At 49.5% G+C, this 27,309-nt stretch overlaps 2 protein-coding genes across 2 annotated transcripts; one reads left to right on the top strand and one right to left on the bottom strand.

Moving 5' to 3' along the window:
• Nucleotides 1-444: 444 nt before the first annotated feature.
• LOC136504606 (uncharacterized) lies at nucleotides 445-21,253 on the bottom strand. Its single transcript, XM_066499562.1, has 10 exons — nucleotides 20,904-21,253; nucleotides 20,603-20,775; nucleotides 18,033-18,191; nucleotides 16,341-16,490; nucleotides 15,158-15,301; nucleotides 6,139-6,295; nucleotides 2,815-2,987; nucleotides 2,522-2,577; nucleotides 2,109-2,211; nucleotides 445-823 (listed from the first exon to the last, which is right to left on the bottom strand). The coding sequence occupies exons 1-10, from the start codon at nucleotides 21,103-21,105 to the stop codon at nucleotides 734-736; spliced, it is 1,407 nt and encodes a 468-aa protein (XP_066355659.1). The 5' UTR covers nucleotides 21,106-21,253; the 3' UTR covers nucleotides 445-733.
• A 3,250-nt stretch (nucleotides 21,254-24,503) lies between these two features.
• On the top strand, nucleotides 24,504-24,845 carry LOC136503411 (uncharacterized). The gene has a single exon (XM_066498499.1). It carries the CDS (start codon nucleotides 24,504-24,506, stop codon nucleotides 24,843-24,845), a length of 342 nt encoding a protein of 113 aa, XP_066354596.1.
• Nucleotides 24,846-27,309: the final 2,464 nt, after the last annotated feature.

The raw sequence follows: 27,309 nt of genomic DNA, 5'->3' as shown, positions 1-27,309 counted from the left end.
AGCACGAATCTCAACAAATCGATCATACGGTGAAGAAACCAACTTCCCCCGAAGTTGCCTTGGGGATATGATTTCCCGCTTTTCTCGCTTACCTGGCTCAAACGCAACACGAACGCGCAACCAAACAGGACCGAATTGAAATATGAAGCGTTTCCATGATCCATCGCTCTCATGCCCATACGAATTAATACAACGTATCCAAGCAAAGTGCAAAGTCCCATTCCATAACAAATTGGGAGTTTGATTTCAAGACACGGTTGTTAATTAAATCTCCAAGCCACGGGTTGTCAAAATGATCTTACAATAAGCTGTATGTCCCATTTACGCACGAATATATTTGCTAGTGATATAACCAAAAAAGAAGAAACTGTGAGCATGAACATTTTCTGTACTCATAGACACAGCATAGACATGTTAAGGAGGCAGAGGCACCAAATGGTAAACTTTCAGCATCACATTGAAAAACATGCTTTACTGTTGATACAGTTCGAGACTTCCATGATGCTTTTATTACAGAAGTCACACGTACTACTGCACATTATTTTCGATTCAACACTCGTAGAAAATGAAGTCATGGCTACGATCCTGCAAGCTACTCCAAAGAAGTGGAAGACTAGTCGTAGTACAAAGTACCAATCCTGCCGGGCCAGCGTCCGGGCCAGCATGCAAGGTTGCACTACAATTAGCGGCATGGTGGCAACTGGCCATACATGACGAAATGGCAAGAGAATAACTATACGTAGTTCATCCGTCTGGGGAGATTGATGCCAGCTCGCACAAGGAGGTCGTTCGCTCTTTTCACAGCTGAAGAAATTACCTCCTCCTGGACCACAAAGAAACAGACGTGTGATAGCATCAGTGGTATATCTACAGGGGCGTCTACGGGTGTCTCACAAAAAAGGAAAAAGAAAAAAAAAGGTACAGGCATAGTCTGCGGTCATGAAAAACAATACATAAATTTTTAGTCGACAAAAATGGCTGAGATTTGAAGTTTTTGATCTTCAGAGATCTTAGGAACTTATCCAGCATTGCTTGGGCTGGAATTCAGGGGCTGTTTGGTTGCCACCCTCGCCTGGCGAGGGACACCAGGCAGCTGCATGCCTGCATCTGACCCGTTCGCCTGGTGTTGATGCCTGGCTGAGGCACGTTTCCTAGGGTGGGAACCAAACAGGTCCTAAGATTGTTGCCTGGGCTGGGAGCCTAGGAGATGCTTAGCAGGTTTCCAACCATGGGCGGAGGCAGCTGTATGGCGGCCACCATACCTAAAGTTTATACAAAATACTAGTATATCATGTGTATATACGTGAAATAGTATACATGGCTGATGTACAGATGTATTTTGTGGCTGGCCTGGTATCTCATGGGCCAATCTCAAGAGCCCACGGTCCACGGAAGGAAGCTAGAAGTCTCGTTGGTCTTCCTGGTTGATCGATCAGATGCTAGCTCCAGGTTTCAATCGCCCGACGGTATGTATTTCCTAAAGACACCTATCGCAAATCAGAAACGGTGGTGTGTCAAGTGCAGAGGCAGGCAGGCGGCGATCAGCGAGGCGGATGCCGGTGCGCTAGCCAGGCTCAGAAACGGTGTTGTGTCAAGTGCAGAGGCAGGAGGCGGCGACTCGGTAGTCGGCGCCGGCACGGTAGCCGGTCCCGGGCGTATGATACGAGTATACGACATCAAAAATGGCACAACCAAAGAAGAGCCAATACTTTTGGATTTCTGTTATATTTGTTGATCACAAAGTAATATACATATTTAAATAATATTTTAGTGCGTCCTTATATAGTTGATAGTTACATTATACATGTTTGACCTTTATAAACCCGCCACACCTTGAAAATATTCCTGCCTCCGCCACTGGTTCCAACCAAATAGGGCTAAGGAACTTTGTGCAGTGCTACACCCCATGCAAACCAGTATACTTGGTGCTTAGTGCCCAAGTATTCATTTGACTTTTCAGCTATCATCAGAAGTTGAAAACTAGTAGGAACAGAAATGAAACAGTTTATGGTGTCCATCATTTTTAGAGTGACAATAGGAAAATAGTATTCTGTGTACATTTTAGTTCATTTCAATATTGAAGTACACTTAAAGAAGCAGTGAATTACCTCATTAAGATTCATGATTTTATGGTCCTTCATGATCCACCGACCATTGCACATAACAGACTCAATATTCTCTGTCCGCATGCAATAGACAATGTTGGCAATGCTGTGCATTAGGCAGAGCTGGAGAGGTAAGTGTTATGCCAAACAGCCAATGATACAAAAGCCCAGCAGCACGGCTAGATACCTAACTATACATATATCAGGTAACAAGAAGATTTGCTAATTATGGTCATAACAGGCTACAGTACAGAAATATTGTGAAATGGAGTAGAGACAGAAACAAAGATCTTTATAGATATACCTCTACAGTACCAGAGTGAAAACATTGACACATAAGACCCAACGCTAAACCAATCATAAAAATAGTAGTTATTCAAACATTTAAGAAATAAATAAAACATAGTAGTGCACACCTGTCATGTAAGGGGACCATGGACCACGTAAATGGATTCACCACAACCAAGTCCGCCTACACAAACAAGATACTTGCATGGGCCAACTAAACCAGATAATTTAGGAGTCAAAATGAATCTGAGCTTGCTAGGAAAAGTAAGCTGATCAGCCCACTATTGGCTTCAAAAAAAAAATGTACAACAAGAACCGCATGGCTTTAGGATGAAGAAAATAAGATTTATCAACCTCTGAAATATATGGACCAAAGTTATTTAGAGCCATACATGAACAAAATAGCAATTGGGAGCATCACCTTTTTCCCAACCTCTAGCGAACCTATTTCATTGTCCCACAGAACTGCTTTTGCACCATTAATAGTAGCCATCTTCAGCACAGTCTCAGCAGGAAGAGCAGTTGGGTTTGTTGTTCCACTGATGTATGCCTCACGACCTTTGTTAATTAGGGATGCTAAGTACATCTCATCCACTGTACAGACCAAGGTAGTCAATGTAAAATTAACCACAGGATATCAAAATTTCAAAGATATAAGGTGGGTATGGCCTAGGATGAAGTACAAAGTACAATTGCATATGCAAATTGCGTGATCCAACAGTAACTGTTTGACACCTTCTTTAAAATAAAAGGAGAAGAATTGGTTTATTTGGTTAAAAAAGCACACCTAATCAAATGGATGCCCAAAACAGTATATTTTTATTCATTTTGGTGGTTAATCAGTAAAATATGCTTTTCCCATTTCTTAATTTTTTCGTTTGGTTCAGTGTTTCTTTACATAACAGCACAGCTGAACTACATAACACGATAACAACCTGATAATCCATTTTCTTTAAAAAAACAGTTAAATGTGGTTGTGAAAATTTAGATGGCCTGGTTAGAACTATACCTAGTAGTGAGAAGCTTTTTATAGGAGGAGATCTTAATGGGCATGTAGGTACTACAAGCGCAGGTTTCGAGGCAGTTCATGGAGGTTTTGGGTATGGTAGTAGGAATCAGGAGGGGGAGGAAGTTCTGGACTTCGCGGTAGCTTTTGACCTGATGATAACCAACACTTTCTTTAGAAAGAGAGAATCTCATCTAGTGACCTTCAGTAGCGGACAACACTGTAGCCAGATTGACTTTGTCCTCGCAAGAAGAAAGGACAAACGAGCATGCTTGGATTGCAAGGTGATACCAGGGGAGTGTGTTGTTTCTCAACATAAGCTTTTGGTGGCAGATTTTCGTTTTCAGGTGCGTGCCCGTAGGGATAAACAAGCTAAGATTGAAAGAACAAAGTGGTGGAAACTGAAAGGGGAGACGTCAGAGGTATTTAGGGAAAGGGTTATCAAAGAGGGCTCTTGGAAGGAAGAAGACGACATAAACAATATGTGGGACAAGATGGCAACCAACATTCGGAAGGTAGCCTCAGAGGTGTGTGGAGTAACCAAAGGAAGGGGACGCGAGGCTAAAGATACTTGGTGGTAGAACGAGGAAGTCCAAAGGGCTATTAAGGAGAAGAAAGAATGCTATAAACGCTTGTACCATGACAGGAGTGTGGACAACATAGAGAAGTATAAGGTGGCAAAGAAGACTGCAAAGCGAGCTGTAAGTGTGGCAAAGGGTAGAGCGTACGAGGATCTTTACCAACATTTGAGTACGAAGGAAGGAGAGAAAGATATTTATAGGATGGCTAGGGTTCGTGAGAGAAAGACACGGGACTTCAACCAAGTTAAGTGCATTAAGGATGAAAGGGAGCATCTCTTGGTAAAGGAGGATGAGATCCGACATCGATGGCAAGAGTATTTTGACAAATTGTTCAATGGTGAGAATATGGACACAACCTTTCAGTTAGATGACTCTTTTGATGACACCAATAGGCGCTTTGTGCGGAGAATCCAAGAATCTGATATTAGAGAGGCGTTGAAAAGGATGAAAGGAGGTAAGACGATGGGACCGGATGGTATCCCAATCGAGGTGTGGAGATGCCTCGGGGACATAGCTGTAGTATGGTTAACCAAGCTGTTCAACTATATTTTTCGATCGAATAAGATGCCTGATGAGTGGAGGAGAAGTATATTGGTACCGATCTACAAGAATAAAGGGGATATTCAAAGTTGTACAAATTACCAGGGAATTAAATTGATGAGCCATACTATGAAGCTATGGGAGAGAGTTATCGAGCATCGCTTGAGAGCAATAACGCGGGTCTCTATGAACCAATTTGGTTTCATGCCCGGAAGGTCAACCATGGAAGCCATTTTCTTAATAAGACAAGTTATGGAGCGGTATAGGGAGAAGAAGAAGAACCTACACATGGTTTTTATTGACTTGGAGAAGGCTTATGACAAAATACTAAGGAATGTTATGTGGTGGGCTTTGGACAAACATAAAGTCCCAACGAAGTACATTGGGCTCATTAAGGACATGTACAGCAATGTTGTGACTAGAGTTCGAACAAGTGATGGAGATACGGATGACTTCCCGATTAGGATAGGACAACATCAAGGGTCAGCTTTGAGCCCTTATTTGTTTGCTTTAGTGATGGATGAGGTCACAAGGGACATACAAGGGGACATCCCTTGGTGTATGCTTTTCGCGGACGATGTAGTGCTAGTCGATGAAAGCCGGACAAGAGTGAATCAGAAACTGGAGTTATGGCGGGAGACTTTGGAGTCCAAAGGTTTTAGACTTAGTAGAACTAAAACTGAGTATATGAGATGTGACTTCGGCACTACTACTCGGGAGGAGGAAAATGTTAGTTTGGAAGGTCAAATAGTGCCTAGGAAGGATACCTTTCGATATTTAGGATCAATGCTACAGAGGGACGGGGATATTGATGAAGATGTTAGCCATAGAATCAAAGCCGGGTGGATGAAGTGACGGCAAGCGTCTGGTGTCCTATGTGACAAAAGGGTACCACAGAAGCTAAAAGGCAAGTTTTATAGGATGGCGATTAGACCTGCTATGTTGTATGGTGCAGAATGTTGGCCTACGAAAAGACGACATATTCAACAGCTAAGTGTCGCGGAAATGCGTATGTTGCGTTGGATTTGCGGTCATACAAGAAGAGATCGAGTTCGGAACGATGATATACGTGAGAGATTAGGGGTAGCGCCAATTGAAGAAAAGCTTGTCCAACACCGGTTGAGATGGTTTGGACATGTGCAACGGAGACCTCTAGATGCACCGGTGCGTAGTGGAATCCTAAGTCAGGATAGTAACGTGAAGAGAGACAGAGGAAGACCGAAGTTGACTTGGGTAGAGGCAATAAAAGGAGACTTAAAAGGATGGAATATACCCAAAGACTTAGCCTTAGATAGGAGTGCTTGGAAGACAGCTATTCACGTGCCTGAACCTTAATTGCTTCTGTTGGGTTTCAACTCTAGCCTACCCCAACTTGTTTGGGACTTAAAGGCTTTGTTGTTGTTGTTGTTGTTGTTGTGGTTGTGAAAATTCTAGCGATGACATTTTAATGAAAAATATTGAATATCTTCACAAGAATATAATCATTCTATAAAGTGGACATGAGATAATTATTTGGTCAAAACAGAGTAAGAATAGTCAATTAGGCTCCATAGTGAAACCTTTATGATCCAAACTCAGACATGCTCGTAAAAATGTTTGTGAGGGTTCTGAAGCATACCAATGCTCATTCTATTATTGCTTGGTGCTCCATCTGTACCAAGGGAGACACAAACACCAGAATCCAGCATTTCTCTAATAGGAGCAAATCCCAACATCCGCATGGCAGATGCAGGACAGTGAGAAACCTTAACACCAGCCTTTGAAAAATGGTCTATCTGCAGTTTGAGAACCACATAGTGAAATCTTCATGGAAGGGCATACCTATAAGCTGTACTTGGAGAAATTTCTGTATTTTGCGATCTATTATTGAAAAAAATATCATATAACAAAAGACATTTAGAATTTTAGAGATACATATCCAAATGTGGCAAAAAAAAAAAAAACTTCTAATATAGATGTTTTAGCACTGTCATGAGGACTTCAGCATGATGTAGATCAATGGATGTACATGGAGATAACCTTCCACATGAAGAAACCCACATCAGTTTGTGAGTGCAGCAGCATTCAAGTTAGTTTTTGTTTTGCTGAACTGAGCAGTTTGGTTTTGTTAGGACTTAGAGCATCTCCGTTAGATCCTCTTTCCCCTTTCCCTTAAAATCTAGTATAAGGGACTGAGAAAACTGGATTGTAGAGAATAATAGGAGATAGCTGCTCCAGCAGATTGAGAAAGCCACATCCCCTTTATATGTGAGACCTACGGCGTGCTAGGGCAGCAGCAGCAAGAGAGGGAGAGGCAGGTGCACAGAGGGGAGAGAGGGGAAGAGCTGACACTCTGCTTAGATTGAAACGGTTACATTGCCCCTAGATTTATAGTCCCTAGCGGACTTGGCCCCTGAGCAAACTAGAGGGGGAGTTCTTATAGATTTGGACTCTCCTTTTTAATCTTATCTTATTTCCTAAACAAATCCTCTTATTCCCTAAACAAATTCTATTTCTATTTTCCCTACTTTTTTTTTCCTAATTTTATCAGATCTCCTCCTGGTCTCCTATTTCAGGCTTCCCTGGGGGGTGGGGGTCAGAGACGCGGCAGGGAGCCACCCCGCCCTGGTCGCGTGCCCCCCTGGCGGCGCAGATGACCAGGGCGCGGCCGGCCTGGGGCCCCTTCGGCCCAACTTGATGGCCCATATTTAGGCCGGTGACCGTCGGTGAAAAAAATCTCTCGTTCTCTTCCTATCTTCTCTCCCTCAGTCCCTCCTGTCTCCTCTCTGATGCCAACAGAAAGGGCCTTGGTGGCAAATTGAAGCCTTGGTGGCAAATTGAAGATGTTTGTTTTGATGACAGGTGGGATAAAATTTCCAATGGGGCAGTTGATCTTATTCAAAAGGGCCTTAATTTCCATGTTATGCTAGGTGTTTCGAATCTCTGGAAGCATCACAATAGGTGTGTTTTTTATGGGGTTTCCCCTAGTGTGGCCTGGGCTGTGTTGCTTGCTATGGAGGATTTACATCTTTGAGGTTTGGCCGGAGCACGAGGTGTTAACTTTCTCTCGGCCTTTATGGCGGAGGAAGGTTGACCAGCCTGTGTATATTTTGTGGTCGTGGTCAGTCTATTGTTGTAAAGGACGCGTTTGTTGTTTTTGATATCTAGGTTTTGGTGTGGGTTTGTGTGGTTCTTTTGTAAGGGACCTTTCCCCGGGTTTTGTTCTCTTCTTAATATAATGATCCGCACCTCTCCAACGTGTACGAGAAAAAAAAAAAGAAAAAAAGGGCCTTGGTGGTGGCTGCTCACCTGGCCCCCAGTGTGTGGTGCATGGCGCGAGGCACAGTGGCTGCTCGCTGGTCGGGCGCGGCGCGGTGGCAGCTGCCCGACCGGCCTGCGAGCACAGCCTGGCCTCCAGTGCGTGGTGCATGGCACGAAGCGCAGTGGCTGCTCGCTGGTTGGGTGCGGCGCGGCGGCGGTTGCCCAACCAGCCTGCGAGCAGAGTCGGTGGCTGCTTGCCAGCTAGGGCAAGGCACGGCAGTGGCTTCCCGCCCAGCCTACGATCGCGGAGTGGGGCCGTGCAGTGGTGGCTGCTCACCGGCCGGGGCACATATTGTGTGTGGGGGGTGGGGGAGCGGGCAAATGTCATTTTCTTTTCCACCTTCTACATTATTATTGTTTTCCCACGAGTAGAACTCGGGCGTGGCCACCCAGCTCCCTCGCCCCTGCCCCTGTCGTCACTTTAGCCAGGGCACGCTGCTCAGCCGGTGCATTGCGGCCACGCCTCCAAGCCATCCCTCGCAAACCCAAGCCTTGATCGTCCGAATCCGGCTCCCGCGCTGTCCGTGATGGATAAGTCTGGCTGCTATGGTCTTTGTGGGGCTGTTGTGGTCTTTGTGTTTTTAAGACAGCATAGGACAACATCTTAGACTAGAGGACATCATCTAGGACAGCATCTTAGACTAGCATCTAGAGGACAGCATCTTAGCATCTAGGACAGCATCTTAGACTAGTATCTTGGCATATGCTTGGCTGGCTAGCAGCTTATAAATATGTATCCCCAACCCCTTGGGTTGGCATGGCATTGAGAGAAGTAAACCAGAAAATTGTCCCAACTCCTAGTGTCATCCTCTCTCGATGAGAGTAAGAATTCTGCTACTTCCAAGAGTAAGAATTCAGCGACTAACAAGTGGTATCAGAGCCGTATTATCCTGTAGCCTGAGCATCTCCTCCTCATCTCCTCTCCCAGCCACACAACAGCCCCAGCTGCGAGCAGTAGCTCCGTCCGCTCCTGCTCACTCCTCCCCCGCGCAGCAGCTCGTCTGAAGCAGCCCTCTCCCCACGTAGCAGCCCCCCGGTAGCGCGTCATGTCCGCAGGGCAGTCTTAGCGCTCGGTCGCCTCGAGCACGTAGCGTCGGCAGGAGGCCGAACTTGCCGCGGAAGAGACCACTGCAGCGGCGGCAAGGGCGTCGAGGCTGGCAGCAGCAGAGCTGGCAGTAGCCAGAGCGGAGGCGGAAGCAGCAGCGGCGGCGAATGCAGCGCGTGCGGCGGCAGCGGAGGTCGAGGCTCTGCGCGGCAGCATCGGCAGCTCCATTTCCGCTGACGACACTGCTGACGCGGACCTCGAGCTGCTAGAGAGGGAGGCAACGCGAGCGCGGGCAGCGCAGTGGGCAGCCGCGCACGTCCACGAGCGTGGCGGCAGCCCAGACAGGCGCGGACGCGCTGGCGGCGCTCCTGGAGGAGGCGCACACGGCGGTGGCACTCCTGGGGCAGCCGCGCACGCCCACGAGCGCGGCGGCAGCCCAGACAGGCGCGCATGGCGGCGGCGTTCCTGGAGGAGGCGCGCACGGCAACGGTGGCGGACGGGTCGATGGAGAGCGCAGCCTTCACAGGCAGCGTGGCTCTCTCTCCTCGGATCGGTACCGACGGGTCGATAGAGAGCGCGGCCTTCACAGGCAGCGTGGCTCTCTCTCCCCGGATCGGTACCATGGTTACCACGGGCTCCAGGCTGTTGTCAGGGACGTCGGTCCCGGCGATGGGTGGCCTACCCTCACCAAGACCAACTACGTCGAGTGGGCTGCGGTGATGAGGGTAAAGCTCCAGGTGCGGCACATGTGGGAGGCAGTCCGATACGGCGACGTCGACTAGGACCTAGATCGACGGGCGCTGGATGCCCTCATCGCTGCAGTCCCGCCCGAGATGCAGTTCTCGCTTACCAACAAGCGGACTGCCAAGGAGGCTTGGGACGCCATCGCTGCGGCACGCATCGGCAGCGACCGCGCCCGCAAGTCTACACTGCAGGCACTTCGCAAGGAGTGGGAGAACCTGGCCTTCAAACCAGGTGAGGACGTTGATGACTTTGCTCTCCGTCTCAAGTCTCAACACTCTGTTGCAGAAGATGATGCAGTTCGGCGATGACACCTACGGCGAGGAGAGTTGTCGAAAAGCTCTTTCGTTGCGTCCCCGAGAAGTACAAGCAGATGGCTCGCTCGATCGAGTCCCTACTGGATCTCTCCACGATGTCGATCGAGGAGGCGATAGGTCGCCTCAAGGTCGTCGACAGCGATGAGCCACAGTCTCTCTCGGGGCCCATCACCACTGGCGGGAAGCTCCTTCTCACTCGGGAGCAGTGGCTTGCCAGCCAAGGTGATCGGAGTAAGGGGGAGCCTTCTTCCGCGACAGGTGGCCGCAACCGTGGCAAGCCACACAAGGTGCGTAGAGACGCCCAGGCCGGGGCGCGAGGACGTGCCGAGGGTGATGCCCGCGGAGGCGCCCAGGGCGGCGCCGCTGGCAAGCACAAGCCGGCACGAGACGACGCATGCCGCAACTGCGGCCAGCTCGGCCATTGGGCCAAGGACTGCCGCCAGCCACGACGCGGCCAGGCCCACGTCGCACAGGCGGAGGAGGAGCTGGCTCTATTCATGGCACATGCAAGCATTGAGCTACCTCCAGCGGCACCGGCCGCAGCGGCTCTCCTCCACCTCGACGAGCCAAAAGCACACGCCCTCCTCGGCGACAGCTCCGGCAACGACAAGACTGACGGGTGGTGCCTCGACACCGGCGTCACCCATCACATGACCGGTCGACGGGAGTTCTTCACCGAGCTTGACTCTAGCATCCGAGGCTCCGTCAAGTTTGGGGATGCCTCCGGCGTGATCAAGGGCGTTGGCTCCGTCATCTTCACCACCGTGTCCGGTGAGCACAGGCTGCTCACCGGAGTCTACTACATCCCCGCGTTGAGAAACTCCATCATCAGCTTGGGACAGCTGGATGAGAACGGTTCGCGCGTGGTGGTTGAGGACGGAGTCATGAGGATTTGGGATCGTCGTCGTCGCCTTCTTGCCAAGGTATCCAGAAGCGCAAATCGACTCTACGTCCTTAACGTGCAGGTGGCACAACCCCTCTGTCTCGCTGCTCGTCGGGACGACGAGGCGTGGCAGTGGCACGAGCGTTTCAGGCACCTTCACTTTGAGGCCCTTAAGCGGCTCAGTGCCATGGAGATGGTGCGAGGCCTGCCGTGCCTCGACCATGTGGAGCAGCTCTGTGACGTCTGCGTGTTGACGAAGCAGAGGCGACTCCCCTTTCCACAGCGGGCTAGCTTTCGAGCCAAGGAGAGGCTCGAGCTTGTGCACGGGGACTTGTGTGGCCCGATGACACCGGCCACACCGGGAGGACGACGCTACTTCCTGCTGCTTGTCGACGACCTCTCCCGCTACATGTGGGTGATGGTCCTCGGCAGCAAGGGAGAGGCTGCGGACGCCATCAGGCGCGCGCAGGCTGCTGCGGAGGCGGAGTGCGGCCGCAAGCTGCGCGTGCTATGCACCGACAACGGCGGTGAATTCACGGCGGCTGAATTCGTGTCGTACTGCGCTGACGAGGGCATTCAGCGCCACTACTCCGCGCCGTATAGCCCGCAGCAGAACGGCGTCGTCGAGCGACGCAACCAGACGGTTGTGGGGATGGCTCGGGCCCTCCTCAAGCAGAGGGGGATGCCGGCTGTCCTCTGGGGAGAGGCGGTGGTGACAACCATCTACATCCTCAACCGCTCGCCTACCAAGGCGCTCGACGGCAGGACGCCGTACGAGGCTTGGCATAGGCGCAAGCCGGCGGTCTCCCACTTGCGGGTCTTCGGCTGCCTCGCGTTCGCCAAGGAGCTTGGCTACATCAACAAGCTCGACGACAGGAGCACTCCGGGAGTGTTCATCGGCTACGCGGAAGGCTCGAAGGCCTACCGCATCCTCGACCCGAAGACACAGCGTGTGCGCACGGCGCGCGACGTTGTGTTCGACGAAGGGCGAGGATGGGCGTGAGGCAAGGCGGTGGACAACGGCTCGGCTCCGACGTACGACGACTTCTCTGTCGAGTACGTCCACTTCGAGGGAGCTGGGGGAGTAGGCGGCTCTTCTTCGGCGAGCGCATCTACCCCAGTCCCCGAGCCTCCACCGACCCCGGCGCCTGCTACTCCGACAGCACCACGCTCTCCAGCCAGGACCTCGGCTGCGATGAGTTCTTCGCCGGCTCCACCACAGCCGGCAACGCCACGCACTCCAGCACCGACAGGCACCACTCCGGGCACGTCTACTCCACCACCAGCTTGTGTCGAGCATGGCCCAGTTGAGCTCGCTACTCCGCTCTCTCACGACGAGGAGCGCGTCGACGCATACCACGACGGCGAGCCGTTGCGGTACCGTACGATGGAGAACCTTCTCGGCGACCAGCCGGTGCCGGGACCGGTGCCTCACGACCTGGAGGCGCAGTTGCACCTTGCGTGTGACGACGGCGAGCCTCGGTCGTTTGCAGAGGCCGAGAGACACGCGGCATGGCGCGCCATGATGCAGTTGGAGATGGATGCGGTTGAGAAGAACCGCACCTGGAAGCTTGCTGACCTTCCTCGTGGTCATCGCGCGATCACCCTTAAGTGGGTGTACAAGCTGAAGAGGGATGAAGCCGGTGCCATCGTCAAGCACAAGGCTCGCTTGGTGGCACGAGGTTTCGTGCAGCAGGAGGGGGTCGACTTCGACGACGACTTTGCTCCCGTGGCACGGATGGAGTCCGTGCGACTCCTCCTTGCGCTAGCTGCCCAGGAGGGCTGGCGCGTTCATCACATGGACGTCAAGTCGGCGTTCCTTAACGGCGACTTGAAGGAGGAGGTCTACGTGCACCAGCCGCCGGGATTTGTGATCCCCGGCAAGGAGGGCAAGGTGCTCCGCCTGCGCAAGGCCCTCTATGGCTTGCAGCAGGCACCGAGGGTGTGGAATGCCAAGCTGGATTCCACGCTAAAGGGGATGGGCTTCGAGCAAAGCCCGCACGAGGTGGCCATCTACCGACGGGGCAGTGGAGGTAATGCTCTGTTGGTGGGTGTCTACGTCGACGACTTGGTGATCACCGGCACCAAGGATGCGGAGGTGGCGGCATTCAAGGAAGAGATGAAGGCCACCTTCCAGATGAGTGACCTGGGACCTCTCTCCTTCTACCTGGGAATCGAGGTGCACCAGGATGACTCCAGGATCACGCTTCGACAGACCGCCTACGCCAAGCGCGTCGTTGAGCTAGCTGGGCTCACCGACTGCAACCCAGCTCTCACTCCAATGGAGGAGAGGCTGAACCTGAGCCGCGACAGCACGACGGAGGAGGTGGACGCTACGCAGTACCAGCGTCTTGTGGGGAGCCTTCGCTACCTTGCCCACACACGGCCGGACCTGGCATTCTCCGTCGGCTACGTTAGTCGGTTCATGTAGCGACCGACAACGGAGCACTAGCAGGCTATGAAGAGGATCATCCGCTACGTTGCGGAGACTCTCGACCACGGCCTCTACTACCCTAGGTGCCCTGGGGCGACACTTCGTCGGGTACAGCGACAGCGACCACGCCGGCGACATCGACACCAGCAAGAGCACGAGCGGGATCCTCTTCTTCCTCGGCAAGTGCCTCGTTAGCTGGCAGTCAATCAAGCAGCAGGTGGTGGCCCTGTCCAGCTACGAGGCCGAGTACATAGCGGCCTCCACCGCTTCGACTCAGGCGCTCTGGCTCGCTCGACTGCTTGGTGATCTCCTCGGCAGAGACACTAGAGCGGTGGAGCTCAGGGTGGACAGCAAGTCCGCTCTGGCCCTTGCAAAGAACCCCGTCTTCCATGAACGCAGCAAGCACATTCGGGTGAGGTATCACTTCATCCGAGGCTGTCTTAAGGAAGGGAGCATCAAGGCGAGCTATATCAACACCAAGGACCAGCTTGCGGACCTGCTCACCAAGCCCCTTGGGAGGATCAAGTTCCTTGAGCTCTGCTCCAGGACCGGGATGGTTCAACTTTCCCACAAGACGACGCACAAGACTTAGGGAGAGAATGATGGATAAGTCTGGCTGCTATGGTCTTTGTGGGGCTGTTGTGGTCTTTGTGGGGCTGTTGTGGTCTTTGTGTTTTTAAAGCATAGGACAGCATCTTAGACTAGAGGACAGCATCTAGGACAACATCTTAGACTAGCATCTAGAGGACAGCATCTTAGCATCTAGGACAGCATCTTAGACTAACATCTTGGCATATGCTTGGCTGGCTAGCAGCCTATAAATATGTATCCCCAACCCTTTGAGTTGGCATAGCATTAAGAAGTAAACCAGAAAATTGTCCCAACTCCTAGTGTCATTCTCTCTCGATGAGAGTAAGAATTCTGCTACTTCCAAGAGTGAGAATTCAGCGACTAACAGTCCGCACCATGGCCGCCAACACCTTGTTAGGGTCCTCGGCCGTGCCGCTCCTGCCGGCTCTCACCCATCCACGTCATGGCTGTCAGCACCCTGTCCAGCCCCTGTTTGGTCACGGCGCCAGCCAACCGTGCCTCGTCGAGCCCCTGCTCGGCCACGCCGCCCACCTGACCCCGCGAGCCGTCGGATGAGTGAGGACAAGCTCGCCCGCCTTGTTTCCAGTGACAGGGTTGCCCCGCATATATGGGGAATATTCCATAGTGGGATGACTTCGCCCCTCCCCGTCTCCTTGGAACCAAACACTATGAGATTGGGCCCATGTCCCATCCCCTTGAAACCAAACACTACCTAAGAGATTGGGCCCATGTACTACTAGTCCTTGAAAGTAATGCATGAACAAGTATTTAATTTGTAACATGCACAGACTATGAGATTCGGCCCATGTACTAGTAACCCAGAGTTTGAAAGTAATGCATGAATAAGTATTTAATTTGTAACATGCACAGACTAGGAGATTCGGCCCATGTACTACTAACCCAGAGTACCTTTATAAGGAGCTCTGTTTTCAGGAACAAGGACATAATCTATGTATATATTTCTTGCATGTACCATTTTTGTTCCTCTCTGCCAAGGCTGGCAAGACCCTCGCTTCTTCTATCTCCTGCCGAAATCCACCCAGCCCACTATCTTTCTCCTGCAATCATGGCACCAACAGGATGCCATTGTGCTCGTCCTCCAGTAAACAATCCATAGAACCTAACACCTCCCCCCCAACACACACACACCCCACCTACATTTTGGGACGGAATCACGGAACACATAAAAACTAAAACCATGACATTCTTACAACCAGAACATTTTCTAGCCTATTTTGTATATTTGATAACTACTATATGTTCTCAGAATACAAACAGAGTAGACAATGTATAAGGCAACAATTGATTGTGAAAAAGTTTACTCACCTCAGGTTCATTCAACCAAACAGAATGGGCAGCCAGTAAATTACTCCTCAGGAAATCAATTTTCTCTAAATATGTCACTGTGCCATGATCAATTCCTTTGGTCCGAACTATAAGTTGATTTTCATATGGTATTTCTGCAATATGCTGAATGAAGTGCAAGACAATGTTGTAAGAAAATCAGCAGGTTACCAGGCTTAGCAATTCAATCAACAACAAAGCCTTTAAGTCCCAAGTAAGTATGTTAAGGTAGGCTTGGTTCAGCAATTCTATTTGGAGAGAAAAAAAACTTGACCCTCGGGAATAGCCTCCCCAAGGCACTATTATGATTAAGAAGCCTCAACAATGCAGACCAACCCTGGCTTCACCCTACAGGGCCACACCATAACCTGGGCCGAGCACGATCTTCTGGGTTGGCGACCACTGCAGCTACCCCATGGTAGGAGGGCCCAAACCAAAAAAAAAACAGTTCAAGCCGGAAGGTAAGTGGACATGAGATAATTATTTGGTTAAACAGTGTAAGTCAATTAGGCTCTCCAGTCTATATTTTGGAACATAAGCCGGTAGGGGGGGTTATGAATAAAGGGAGACTGAATGGATTGTCATATGTTACGAATAAAGGGAGACTGAATGGATTGTCATATGTTACGAATAAAAGGAGACTGAATGTATTGTCATATTGACGCCTAATAGGGGGACTATACATAGAATACATGGGGACACAGGAGAAACCCTAGACTAGGGAGATTACACTAATACCCTTAACAAGGGGAAGCCAACCATGACCTTCCTGGGTGAACCCAAAAAATAGGGGGTGACCACAATCTTCTGGGTTGGCAACCACTGCATCTATCCCATGGTAGTAGGGCCCAAACCAACCACAAGCGCCACATGTCAGCACCGTGCCACTATTTTTAGGGTTGCCAGTGAGGGGATTTTTTTTGTTGCCACCAGGATTTGAACCCTGGCTGGTGTTTCCCTTGACCAAATATAGGCATCTAGCACAAGCACTTCAGGAAGTTCAAAAGTAAATCATCAACATTCCCTATTAGAAAACAGTGCAAGCCATTACTATGATTTTGCATGAATGTGTGAAACAGATTATCATGTAAGCATGAACCAATGAAGTAGCACATTATATTAAATTATATAAACTTGAATACACCAATAAACTTTGTGTAAGTACCATATGGATTCCAGTATTTAGCTTCTGGGCAACATCTCTTGTTTCAAGCAGTAAATGATCTGTTGCATTCATTATCTGTCTCAACCCAAACCATATCCTGATACGCCCATCAGCTGTATTATGATGCTTTTCATATAGTTCCTTCTGTGACTGTAGGAAAAAAATGTACCATATGATATAGTTCCCCACATCACATAACAGACAAAAATGGAAAGAGCAAACACAGGTACTATATCTCTTCAAGATGGACTTTAACCTGAGCAAACAGACAATGCTAGAAAATTCCCAATGAATACAGAATACAATTTGATATAAGACAAACTTGGCCAAAGGAACAGTAAGATATAGGTAAATCTTTCTGATTGCACTCTCTTACTTTTCGCATTAGTGGCATAACTTCATACAACAACAACAACAACAAAGCCTTTAAGTCCCAAACAAGTGGCATAACTTCATCTTTCACCAAAAGATGTAGCCTGCACTTCACAGGTCGTCTTTTTTATTTGAAATTTGATATAAACAGAGAAAGAACTAGCTCTGGCAAGAGTGTGTGAAGATCAGCAACCAACGTGCACTAACATTAGGCTATCATTCCCCTTTTCCTATTACTACTACTGTTACTATTGTTAAGTTGCACACACCAACCAATTCAACCCAAAAGCTTAAGCTATCAGGAAGAGGCGGGCAATGCACTTATACACACTTCCACACCCCCACTCACGTGCAGCCAGAGAGAGGCGCGTAGCCAGAGAGAGGCACAGCAGCTTGAGATGCGCAAACGTGGAAATAAAGGGGCAGAGGACTTAAGTTGCCTTGACTAGGATTCGAACTCGAGACCTCTGGCTCTGATACCATGTTAAGTTGCACACAACGACCAGTTCAACCGAAAAGCCTAAGCTATCAGGAAGAGGTGGGCAATGCACTTATACACACTTCAACAACTATTAGTAATACCTCTTTGTATTTTTTTTACCCTATTGTGTTTCATCTCTAGCCACCCAAACTTGCTCTGGAATAATAGATTATAAAGACAAATAGATGTTTCCACCAAATACCAGCCCTTTCCTAATTTTAACATTAAGCTAGTTCGAATTTTTCACTTGATAATAAATCAAGAACATGGCACCACAGTAAATAGACAACGCCACATTTGGATCTGCTCCATATGCCTATGCTATTCAGAATTTTGCATATCATCTTCAATGGATCAATCCAGGGTTCCACAGGTAAAACTGCCTGTTTCGCCACCAAAACAGAAGTCAAATATCTGTGCCTAATTTCATTCTCCTGGTTTAAGTGCAGCAAGTTCACAACCTTGGGCTCCTCTCCTAAATCTAAATTACCGACCCAAAAGCATATAATTGCAGTACATGCAAACTTAAATATATAAAGAAAAGCAGCCCAGAACACGGTTCCAGTATCCTGAGCCCTCAGGTAAATACTGTTTCAAAAGGTATTTCTATCTTGAAAGCCACTTTTGTTAGGCATTCAAATTATGGGAAATACAACCTAAGATGCTCATGATCAGTGGACGCACAAGTTAAGGCTATGAATTAGAGTGAAGGAAAAGATAGGAGCAAACAGCAGGTGACTGTGTTCAGGAAAGTGATTATACTGAAAAATATAAATAGTCATGAGATATAAGAAGATACTGTGACAGAAAGAATGGTGAACTCTATAGCAGACAAACACCTGAATGCAATCATCAGTGGAGCAACAACTCCAATTTGGAGGCAAACCATCACCACAATCCATTGTTGACTTTGTCAAACACGCTCTCAAGCCTAACAACTCCACAGCACGTGCCATTTCTGAAACAAACTGCCCACCTGCTTCTGCAAAGCATGTCACCTGTCATTCAATGACCAAAGAGGGAAAGGTCATGCACAGTGAAAAATCTTATGGTTATTGATAGTTTGAGCATACCAATCATTCATGAACCTATAATGAGTCAATGACACAATGTTGTAGTTGCGTGTATAGATAAGCAGAGATAAACAAGAACAGGATAAACAAGACAGATTAAACAAAATGCAAAATGAACAATTGCTTGCTCGATAAGTCAAATTCATGATTGTTAGCTTAGCATTGTATTCATCCATACCCCTTTTTAGAATATCCTCAAGTCTGCACTCCCCAGGATTTCTAATATATGAAACTTACAAGTGCAGAATAGTTGATAGTTCTCCAAAAGACGGACAAAAAGGAACCTTTGCAGCACACAGAACCACTACCAAGCTCTACATCAGATGAAAACCACTATGAAGATCACAACAGAAAATAAAAAAGGGGCGTACCCAGTGCAGAGAGCTCCCGCTCTGTGCGGGGTCTGAGGAAGGGTGTCAGTGGCAAGCCTTACCCTCGCCTGTGCAATGCAAGGAGACCGCGACTCGAACCTAGGACCTTCCGGTCACAGGCGGTAAGACTCTACCGCTTGCACAACAGAAAATACTACCAGATAAAAAAAGAACATGAAACCTTACACCATAATAAATATAATTAGTAGCACAAAGGAAATTTAGTTTTTTTAGTATGTTTTTCCCGTGATTGGAGCAGTAAAATCAAAATGAAGCTTTTTATATTTGATGATAACAAAAGTACATGCACATTATACCAGTTAACAAGCAATCACAATACTAGGCCAAATACGTTGCTGACAAGAGCATCCCTATAGAAATCAATAGATTAGCCTACAAATTATAGAGCAAGAAACTGCTGGGTGGCACTAGAGGGTTCCAATTCCATCAGGATTTTATGTAGCAGCACATACCTCAATGTTTTTTTATTAAAGTATTTCACAAAATAATGGAACATTTTCATTTACTTTTAGAGATCTCTTTAGCAATCTAAAACAAGAAAAAAAAAGCAGAAAACACGCTATGCATTTCATTTATTGCATGAGTGGATCACCATTTTATAGTTCCAGTACTAGGGAGCTAAGAACCTCCTTTTCATAAAGCATTTATCCTTTTTTGTGATCTTTTTTGAAAAAAAAACCTTTTACCTTAGCACATTCAAAGAGCTACTGAACTAGATGTTATCAACATCATACACGTGAACCAAGCTTAAAATTAATTCTTTTCATGAATCATTCTCAATTTGATTGTTTTGTAGAACTAACGATTCTTGATCTTATCTGCAAACTGCCAACTGCACCAAGTTATCTTTCGCCTAACGAACACCATAAGAGTTAGCAAATGGCATACATGACATATTGACATGCCTCACACAGTGGCAGCTCCAGAAATTTTTGAAGCCTCGACAATCCTCATTACACAAAAGTATTTACCAAAAAAAAATGTCGTGTTTATCCTTTGCAACAAAGAAACATCTATTTTGCACTTCGCCAGCAAGCCTGGGCAGCCACCCGGGGTCACCAGGCGATGGATCCGTCAGTGCCTCACACAATAGCTGCAAAGTTCCACATCTGATGTAGATCCAAGTAAGAAAATTCATCTGGTATAGGAATTTTCATAGAGCAATCAAAGCCCTAATGGCTGGTCAGAATGAAGGGAAAACTTAAATAATGTGTGCATTAAAGGAACAAAGTTACGACATCCCACAACCCTGTTGATCGTGACATGATGCAGGAAACAACTCAAATAGGATCTCTGAGTGTCGGTAAAGTAATGCATGAGACACCCAGGGCATCCTATCCGAAGCAAATGTTGGAAGGCCTAAAGATCTGTATGATCATAAGTGATCTATGACTCAGATCAACCCACGGCATGCAAAGGCTTCTCTAGGGGTTTAGAATCCTCAAGATGATCCAAGTACCTCAGGGATTCCCCTTGTTCCACAAAGCAATATAAGCTAAACAAATTATCATGTCTAGTTTAATAACCGATATTGCGATATCTACTCCCATGAACCCAGCTCTCCATCATAAATTCACCGAACATGGTTCTGTATTTCAAATTCTCACAAGGCCACCACCCATGAAAGGAATCACATCATACTTGAGCCTAGAACTATAATGAAGGAACTTCTGACCGGCATTCATGCGACAATGCTGCACTTACTATTATTAACTGATTCAAGCCACATGCATCACACATGTAAGATGCAGCCAATGCAATTGAACTATGTTGTATCAATTCCTCAACTATCCAACCTCGGGCACTAGAATCAGCAATACATTTGCATTCAAACAGTGGAACCATGAATTCAGAAAGGGCAGTGATCGACCACCATTAAGGAACATCACAACACAACACAGCAAATCAAACGCCCTATTGGTCAAGTGAGAAGCTGCTGCTCACCCCAGACCGGATGAGCTCAATGCCGCAGAGGAGGGTGGAGGCATAGGAGTCTTCCTCCGTCATGTGTGACTCATAGGGCCAGATCCTCCCGTGCAGCCACGTCATCAGGTCAACGTCGTCGGCGATCCCTCGCGCCAGCTGCTGCGATGTGTGCACGTGCGTGTTTACAAGCCCTACACAGCCACAACCAACCCAAGCAAGAAAAACGAAAATCACCACACACAAAAAAAGACTAAAATTTCGAGGGGGGTAAGGATATAAGGGGCTACTTAAGCGGAGCTGCAGGCAGCCAGGCACCGACCTGGAAGGACGATGCGGCCACCAAGGTCGACGGTCTGCACGGCGCAGGGGAAGGCGGCGAGGACGTCGGCGGAGGGGCCCACAGCGGCGATGCAGTCGCCGGAGACGGCGAGAGCGCCCTCCCGGAGGACGCGGAGCGCGCCATCCATGGTGACGATGACCGCGTTGTGAAGGACGGCATCGACCGTTGGCGAGTCGGCCATCTTCGCGGGCTGTCCTTCGCGCGGTGCCGCGAGCGTCCGTACGACGGAGCGGCGGAGGACAATGTTTGGTGCGGTAGCCGGCAGGGAGAAGGGGGAAGCGGAACTGACAAGACTCTCTCGGTAACGTTATTTCGCAAGTCGTTAGACTATCTCCGAGAACATCAAGTACAAACTTATTCTTATTAGCAATCCGACCACCAAACTCAAAAGAATAAATTTTCCGAAATATTTAGGTTATATCTTTGCTATAACCTAAAATAGATCTCACGTACATGTGTTCTATTAGAGACTGATAACATCCGAGACCCACTTTGACTTTGGGTTCCCATATGGATCATTCGTTGGAGACTGTCTTAACCTGCAGCCCTCTAAACCACCATCCGATCGCTAAAAAAAATCTCCCTTGTCTTTTCCTATCGCTAAAAAAAATCTCCATCACCTTTTCACCCTATCTTCTTTGAGAAAATTTCAATATTAACCGTCGATCTACGATTGACGCCTAATTTATATATTTTTAAAAATTGAACCATGGTGTTAGGGACCAATATTAGGGTACTCAAAGAGGAGGAGCTAATGACCGTCAACATTGATTCATCCGCGTGATCAAGAGCACGACTACACCGCTTGCCGGGTCACTCTTCGTCCGTCCACCGAGACCATAGGTCCCGCCTCAAGCTGATTCCCAAGGGCTGACTCCGCCTCGCCCGACGTCTTAGAGCAGACTCTATCTCGCCCTACCCTAAGGGCTGGCTCCGCCTCGTCCGACGTCTAGAGGCTGGCTCTGTCTCGCCCAATGTCTGAGGGCTGGCTCCGCCTCGCCCGATGTCTGGGGGCTGTCTCTACCTCGCCCGATGTCTGAGGGCACACTCCGTCTCATCCGACGTCCGGGAGCAGGCTCCGCCTCGCTCGACGTCTGGGGGCTAGCTCCGCCTTGTCCGACGTCTACGCGCTGCTCCTTCATAACTACGCGCGCAGATAAGACAGGGCACTCCAGTCAACCGCAATACTGAGGACTATACTCTGCATGCCTACAGGAAAGTACGTCAGGATATGACAAGACGGGCGCTTTAAGCCCTTCCAGGCACGTTAGAGCCCGAACAGTGTTGTAGACGTCGATATTTGTCTTACAGTGTTGTGGGCGCCGCCTTTTTCCCTCGGACGCGGATCCTGATGGAAGCATACGACAACCACTACGGTCCAGAAGGAAACTCTCATCATCTACAGTAATGGACATGCGGTCATTGCGCCATCTGCTCCCACAGGGTTGCGGATCAGCACCCTAGTCCATCGCGCCGCCCGTTGAGGCGGGATGGGATGTGACCACTTGCTGACGAAGCCAGAACATGGCATCATCAGCGGACATGCACCCAGCATGGAGCTATCCCTGGCACCGTCTGCCGTGTTAGCGGGGGCTCGCTCAGAGGAAAAGGAAGACCTGGTATCTTTGAAGGACCTCCTTTGCCTCTGGTTTTTCTTCTTTCTCCCATCTGTAATCCCTGCTTTCCATTGGTCTATAAAAGGGAAGGCAGGGCACCCCACTAAAGAGACGGATCGATTGAACACATCACGTATCACATCACACATAGCTTTGTAGCAACCAAGCTCTCGGCACCCATTTGACCTTTTCATCAGATACTTGGGACCTATCCTTCTCTAGCCTATTTGTAACCCCTACTATGAACTTTTCAGTGCTAACAACACGAGCAATAGCCACGAACTGGACGTAGGGACATTTTGCTCAAACCAATATAAACCTTGTGTCTTTTAGTACACCATCTGGGTCAGATGCGCAATAACATAAATTTACTCATTGGTGTTTACTCGAAACACCGACATTTGGCACGTCGGGTAGGAGACTTTTGCGCGTTTCGACATTAACATTAGGCCACGGATGGCTAGCCACGGTATCAGCTGGGTCCCGAGCGCACACGTGCGCTTAGGGGACCTAGACTTCATCATCACAGTGGGAGGAGAGTTGGTATTGGCTCACGCCGCCATCCAACCTCTCCCCTCCATCGGCATTGACTATGGGAGGCTTGAGCGCTAGCTCGGCGTCTCCATGGGACCCCAGCCATCCAGGGAGGACCCACGCCGTCTCACCTTCATTGACGCCAACGACATGGCCTGGCTCGCCGGAGGGGAACCCTTCTCTCCGGAACACCTCATACGAAGCGCCCCGACAGTGCTTTTGTTTCGGTCTCCGCAATGCCGCGACGATCGTTAGCCATCTTGTAGCACAACGCATGGTTCTACCTCCCATGAATGATGAATTCATGGGGGTGATCAAACACGTCATGGAATCTTTTCACGACCTCCTAGCAAAGGAGCTAGAGTCGCCCTCTAGCTCTGACTCCAGCAGGGGAGGCCATCACCTCTCTTGTGAATGCTTCATGACGGGTACCCCCAAGGGGCACATCAAAAGCGTCCACGAGGGGGAGGCTACCCTAACAAACTACCTCAACGATGAGGCCGAGAGGGAGACAGTGGCCCCGCCACGCATGCCGGTGGAGCAACTGAAAGCCCAACACCGAGAGATTGAGGAAGCGCAACTCCAACTCAAGCAGGAATGCGCGGAGCTTGATCAGGAGATCGAGCACCATGGAGACGGTGGGCGCGCCCGCGCCATGGCCCGCGATGTGAATCGGAGGATCATTGTCGAAGATGAAGCCCTCCCTCGCTTCGCTCGGGCAAGCCAGAACATCGCCACCGCAGTGGCCTTGCTCCATGGCCATCCAGAGGCCGCGATGCCCAAGGATCATCAGGCTCACCACAAGATTCACACGCTGCTCGAGCGTGCGGTGGCACAATAGGCCAAGAGCTCATTGTCTCGGTAACGCGAGCTTGATACTAGCCAGCGCACACTCTCAGAGCGTCTCGGTAGGGACGCGTCGGTCCACCAGGCGCCACAAAGCAGTGGGCAGCGCGCTACGGTCCTGGTCCTGGCGCTACGGTCCTGGAAGCCTATGGAGGGCACTCCAAACCACTTCGAAAAACTACTCAAGGGGCCATACCCAAACCATGCCTTCCCCGTCAAGCATCTATACAAGGACTGCGCCCTCATGAAGCGGTTCTTGTTCGGAGGCTCCAACAAAGGGGAGCATGAGAAGGACACCGACCCTACCACGAACGACACCGAGGGGAAGGATGACAGCTTTTCAACACCGAATGGCTGCCTCATGATCTTCGGAGGATCAGAGGCTTGTGACTCCAAGCGCCGCTAGAAGATCATGCGTCGTGTGGTCTATGCGACCGAACCGGCCATGCCTGCCTTCCTCTGGTGGTCGGTGTCCGCTATAACCTTCGATCAGACCGATCACGCGGAGAGCGTCCAACAACTAGGGAGATACCCACTTGTGGTCGACCCAATCGTCGGCACAAAGTAGCTCACCAAAGTACTGATGGATGGAGGCAGCGGCCTCAACATCGTGTACGCTGAGACGCTCGATGCTATGGGCATTGACCGAGCGCGCATCAGGCCAACCGGAGCACCCTTTCATGGCATCATGCCTAGAAAGCAGGCCATGCTGCTTGGGCAAATCAATCTGCCCATCACCTTTGGGGGTCCGTCCAACTATAGGACGGAGACCCTCGCTTTCGAAGTGGTGGGGTTCCATGGAACTTACCACGCCATCCTAGAACGACCATGCTACACGAAGTTCATGACCATCCCCAACTGCACCTACCTCAACCCAAAGATGTCGGGCCCAGGTGGGGTCATCACCATCGACACCTCCTTTTAGCGCGCATACGAGTGTGAAGTCGAGTGCTGCGATCACGCCGTAGTGATTGTAGCCTCTGGAGAGCTCGCGGACATCAGAAAAGAGGTCACCGAAGAAGCACCCGACCCCAAAAGGTCGACTGGGTCCTTTAAGCTAGCGGAAGGCTCTAAAGAGGTCCTCATAGACCCTAGGAGCACCGAGGGAAAAACAGTGCACATTGGTACCACGCTTTCCTCCGAATAGCAAAGCGCGCTCGTCGGCTGTCTCCGTGCCAACAGAGACATCTTCACATGGAAACCCTCAAACATGTCAGGCATCCCAAGGGCAGTCGCTGAGCATGCCTTGAAGATCCACTTAGGCTCCAAATTAGTGAAACAACGCCTGCATCACTTAGACGAGGGGAAACGTAGGACCATCGACGAGGAGATCGCAAAGCTTTTGGTGGCCGGATTCATCAAGTAAGTTTATCACCCAAAGTGGTTAGCCAATCCCATTCTTGTATGAAAGAAGTGTGGGAATGGAGGATCTATGTTGACTATACGGGTCTCAAGAAAGCATGCCCAAAGGATCTAATTTGTTTGCCGCGCAGAGACTAGATAGTTGACTCTACCTCAGGGTGCAAAACCCTTTGCTTTCTTGATGCATACTCTAGGTACAATCAGATCATGATGAAAGAGTCTGACCAGCTCACGACATCTTTCATCACCCCCTTTGGATCATTCTGCTATGTCATAATGTCGTTCGGTCTGAAGAATGTTGGGGCTACATACCAGTGTTGTATGCTCAAGTGTTTTAGGGACCTCATCGGGTGGACCATTGAGGCCTATGTTGACGACATCATGGTCAAGTCCAAATGGGCTGACCACCTTGTAGTTGATCTTGAATAGGCCTTTGCAAAACTCCAAGCAAACGACATCAAACTCAATCCCGAGAAGTGCGTCTTCGGGGTCCCGAGGGACATGCTGCTTGGTTTCATCATCTCCAAGCATGGCATCAAGGCCAACCTAGAGAAGATCTCGACCATCACTAGGATGGGCCCAATTCAGAACATAAAGGGAGTACAACGAGTTACAGGGTGCCTTGCCGCACTCAGCCGCTTCATCTCGTGCCTCGGCAAATGAGGTCTTCCCCTTTATCAACTTCTAAAGAAGGCCGACCACTTCGAATGGATGTTTGAGGCCCAGGAAGCACTTGACATGGTCAAGCTGATTTTGATGAAGGGCCCGATCCTAGTTCTTCCTATCGATGGAGAACCCCTCCTACTCTACATTGCGACCACCAGCAAGTGGTCAGCGCTGCCCTAGTAGTGGAGCGAGAAGAAGAGGGGCACACCCTCAAAGTACAATGCCCTACGTACTTCATCAGTGAGGTCCTATCTGACTCAAAGACCCGCTACCCCCAAATTCAGAAGCTTCTATACGCTGTCCTCATCACCAAGAGGAAGTTACACCACTACTTCGAGTCACATCTAGTGACGGTCGTGACGTCCTTCCCCCTCGCGAGGTCATCCAAAACTAGGATGCCACGGGAAGAACCATGAAATGGGTGCTCAAGCTAATGGGTTAGGGCATTGCGTATGCCTCTCGGATGGCCATCAAGTCTCAGGTGTTGGCTGATTTCATCGCGGAATGGACCGAGGTTCAAATACCGCCAGCAGTCATCAACCAAGACTACTGGACGATGTAATTCAATGGATCACTGATGAAGAAGGGTGCCGGCACATGGCTGGTCTTCGTGTCACCCCTCAGGGTATGCATGAGGTACATGGTCCATCTCTATTTCCCCTCCTTCAACAACATAGCCAAATACAAGGCGCTCATCAATGGCCTACATGTTGCCGTCGAATTGGGCATCCAACGCCTCGACGTTCGAGGAGATTCCAAGCTGGTCGTTGACCAAGTCATGAAGGAGTCAAGCTACCATGATATCAAGAAGTCTGCATATTACCGAGAAGACCACCGGTTGGAGGCCATGTTCGACGGCCTCAAGCTCAATCTTATCCTGAGGCACCTCAGTGAGGCGGCTGCGCTTGTGAAAGCTGCATCTGGTCGAGTATCGGTGCCAATAGGCATCTTCGCTAGTGACCAACACAAGCCCTCGGTTCGCTATGAGGGGTTAGAACAAGGCGGTGATGCTCCATCCAATCCAAGCCTAGGGGCTGACCAACCGTCGGCTACATCCGACCCTGAAGTCACGGAGCTCGAAGAGGACACAGCGATAGAGCTTGACCCTCTGGTCGACTAGAGGATGCTCTACCTCGACTACTTCCTCCGTGACACACTACCAATGGACAAGACGGAGGCTCGATGGCTTGCACGTCCTGCCAAGTCCTTTGTTCTTGTGGAGGGCGAACTCTACAAGTAAAGCCACACGGGGATCCTACAGTGCTACATCCCCTTCGAATAGGGGAAGCATTTGCTGAGCGATTGAAAGGTCCTTGTTTGGTTTTGGTAATTGAGTGACAACCTAGGTAGACTAATTGTAT

Source organism: Miscanthus floridulus, chromosome 14, assembly GCF_019320115.1.
Source record: "Miscanthus floridulus cultivar M001 chromosome 14, ASM1932011v1, whole genome shotgun sequence".
NCBI classification, from domain to species: Eukaryota; Viridiplantae; Streptophyta; class Magnoliopsida; order Poales; family Poaceae; genus Miscanthus; species Miscanthus floridulus.
The sequence above is the reverse complement of the archived record's forward strand: the minus strand, read 5'-3'. Positions and strand labels throughout refer to the sequence as shown.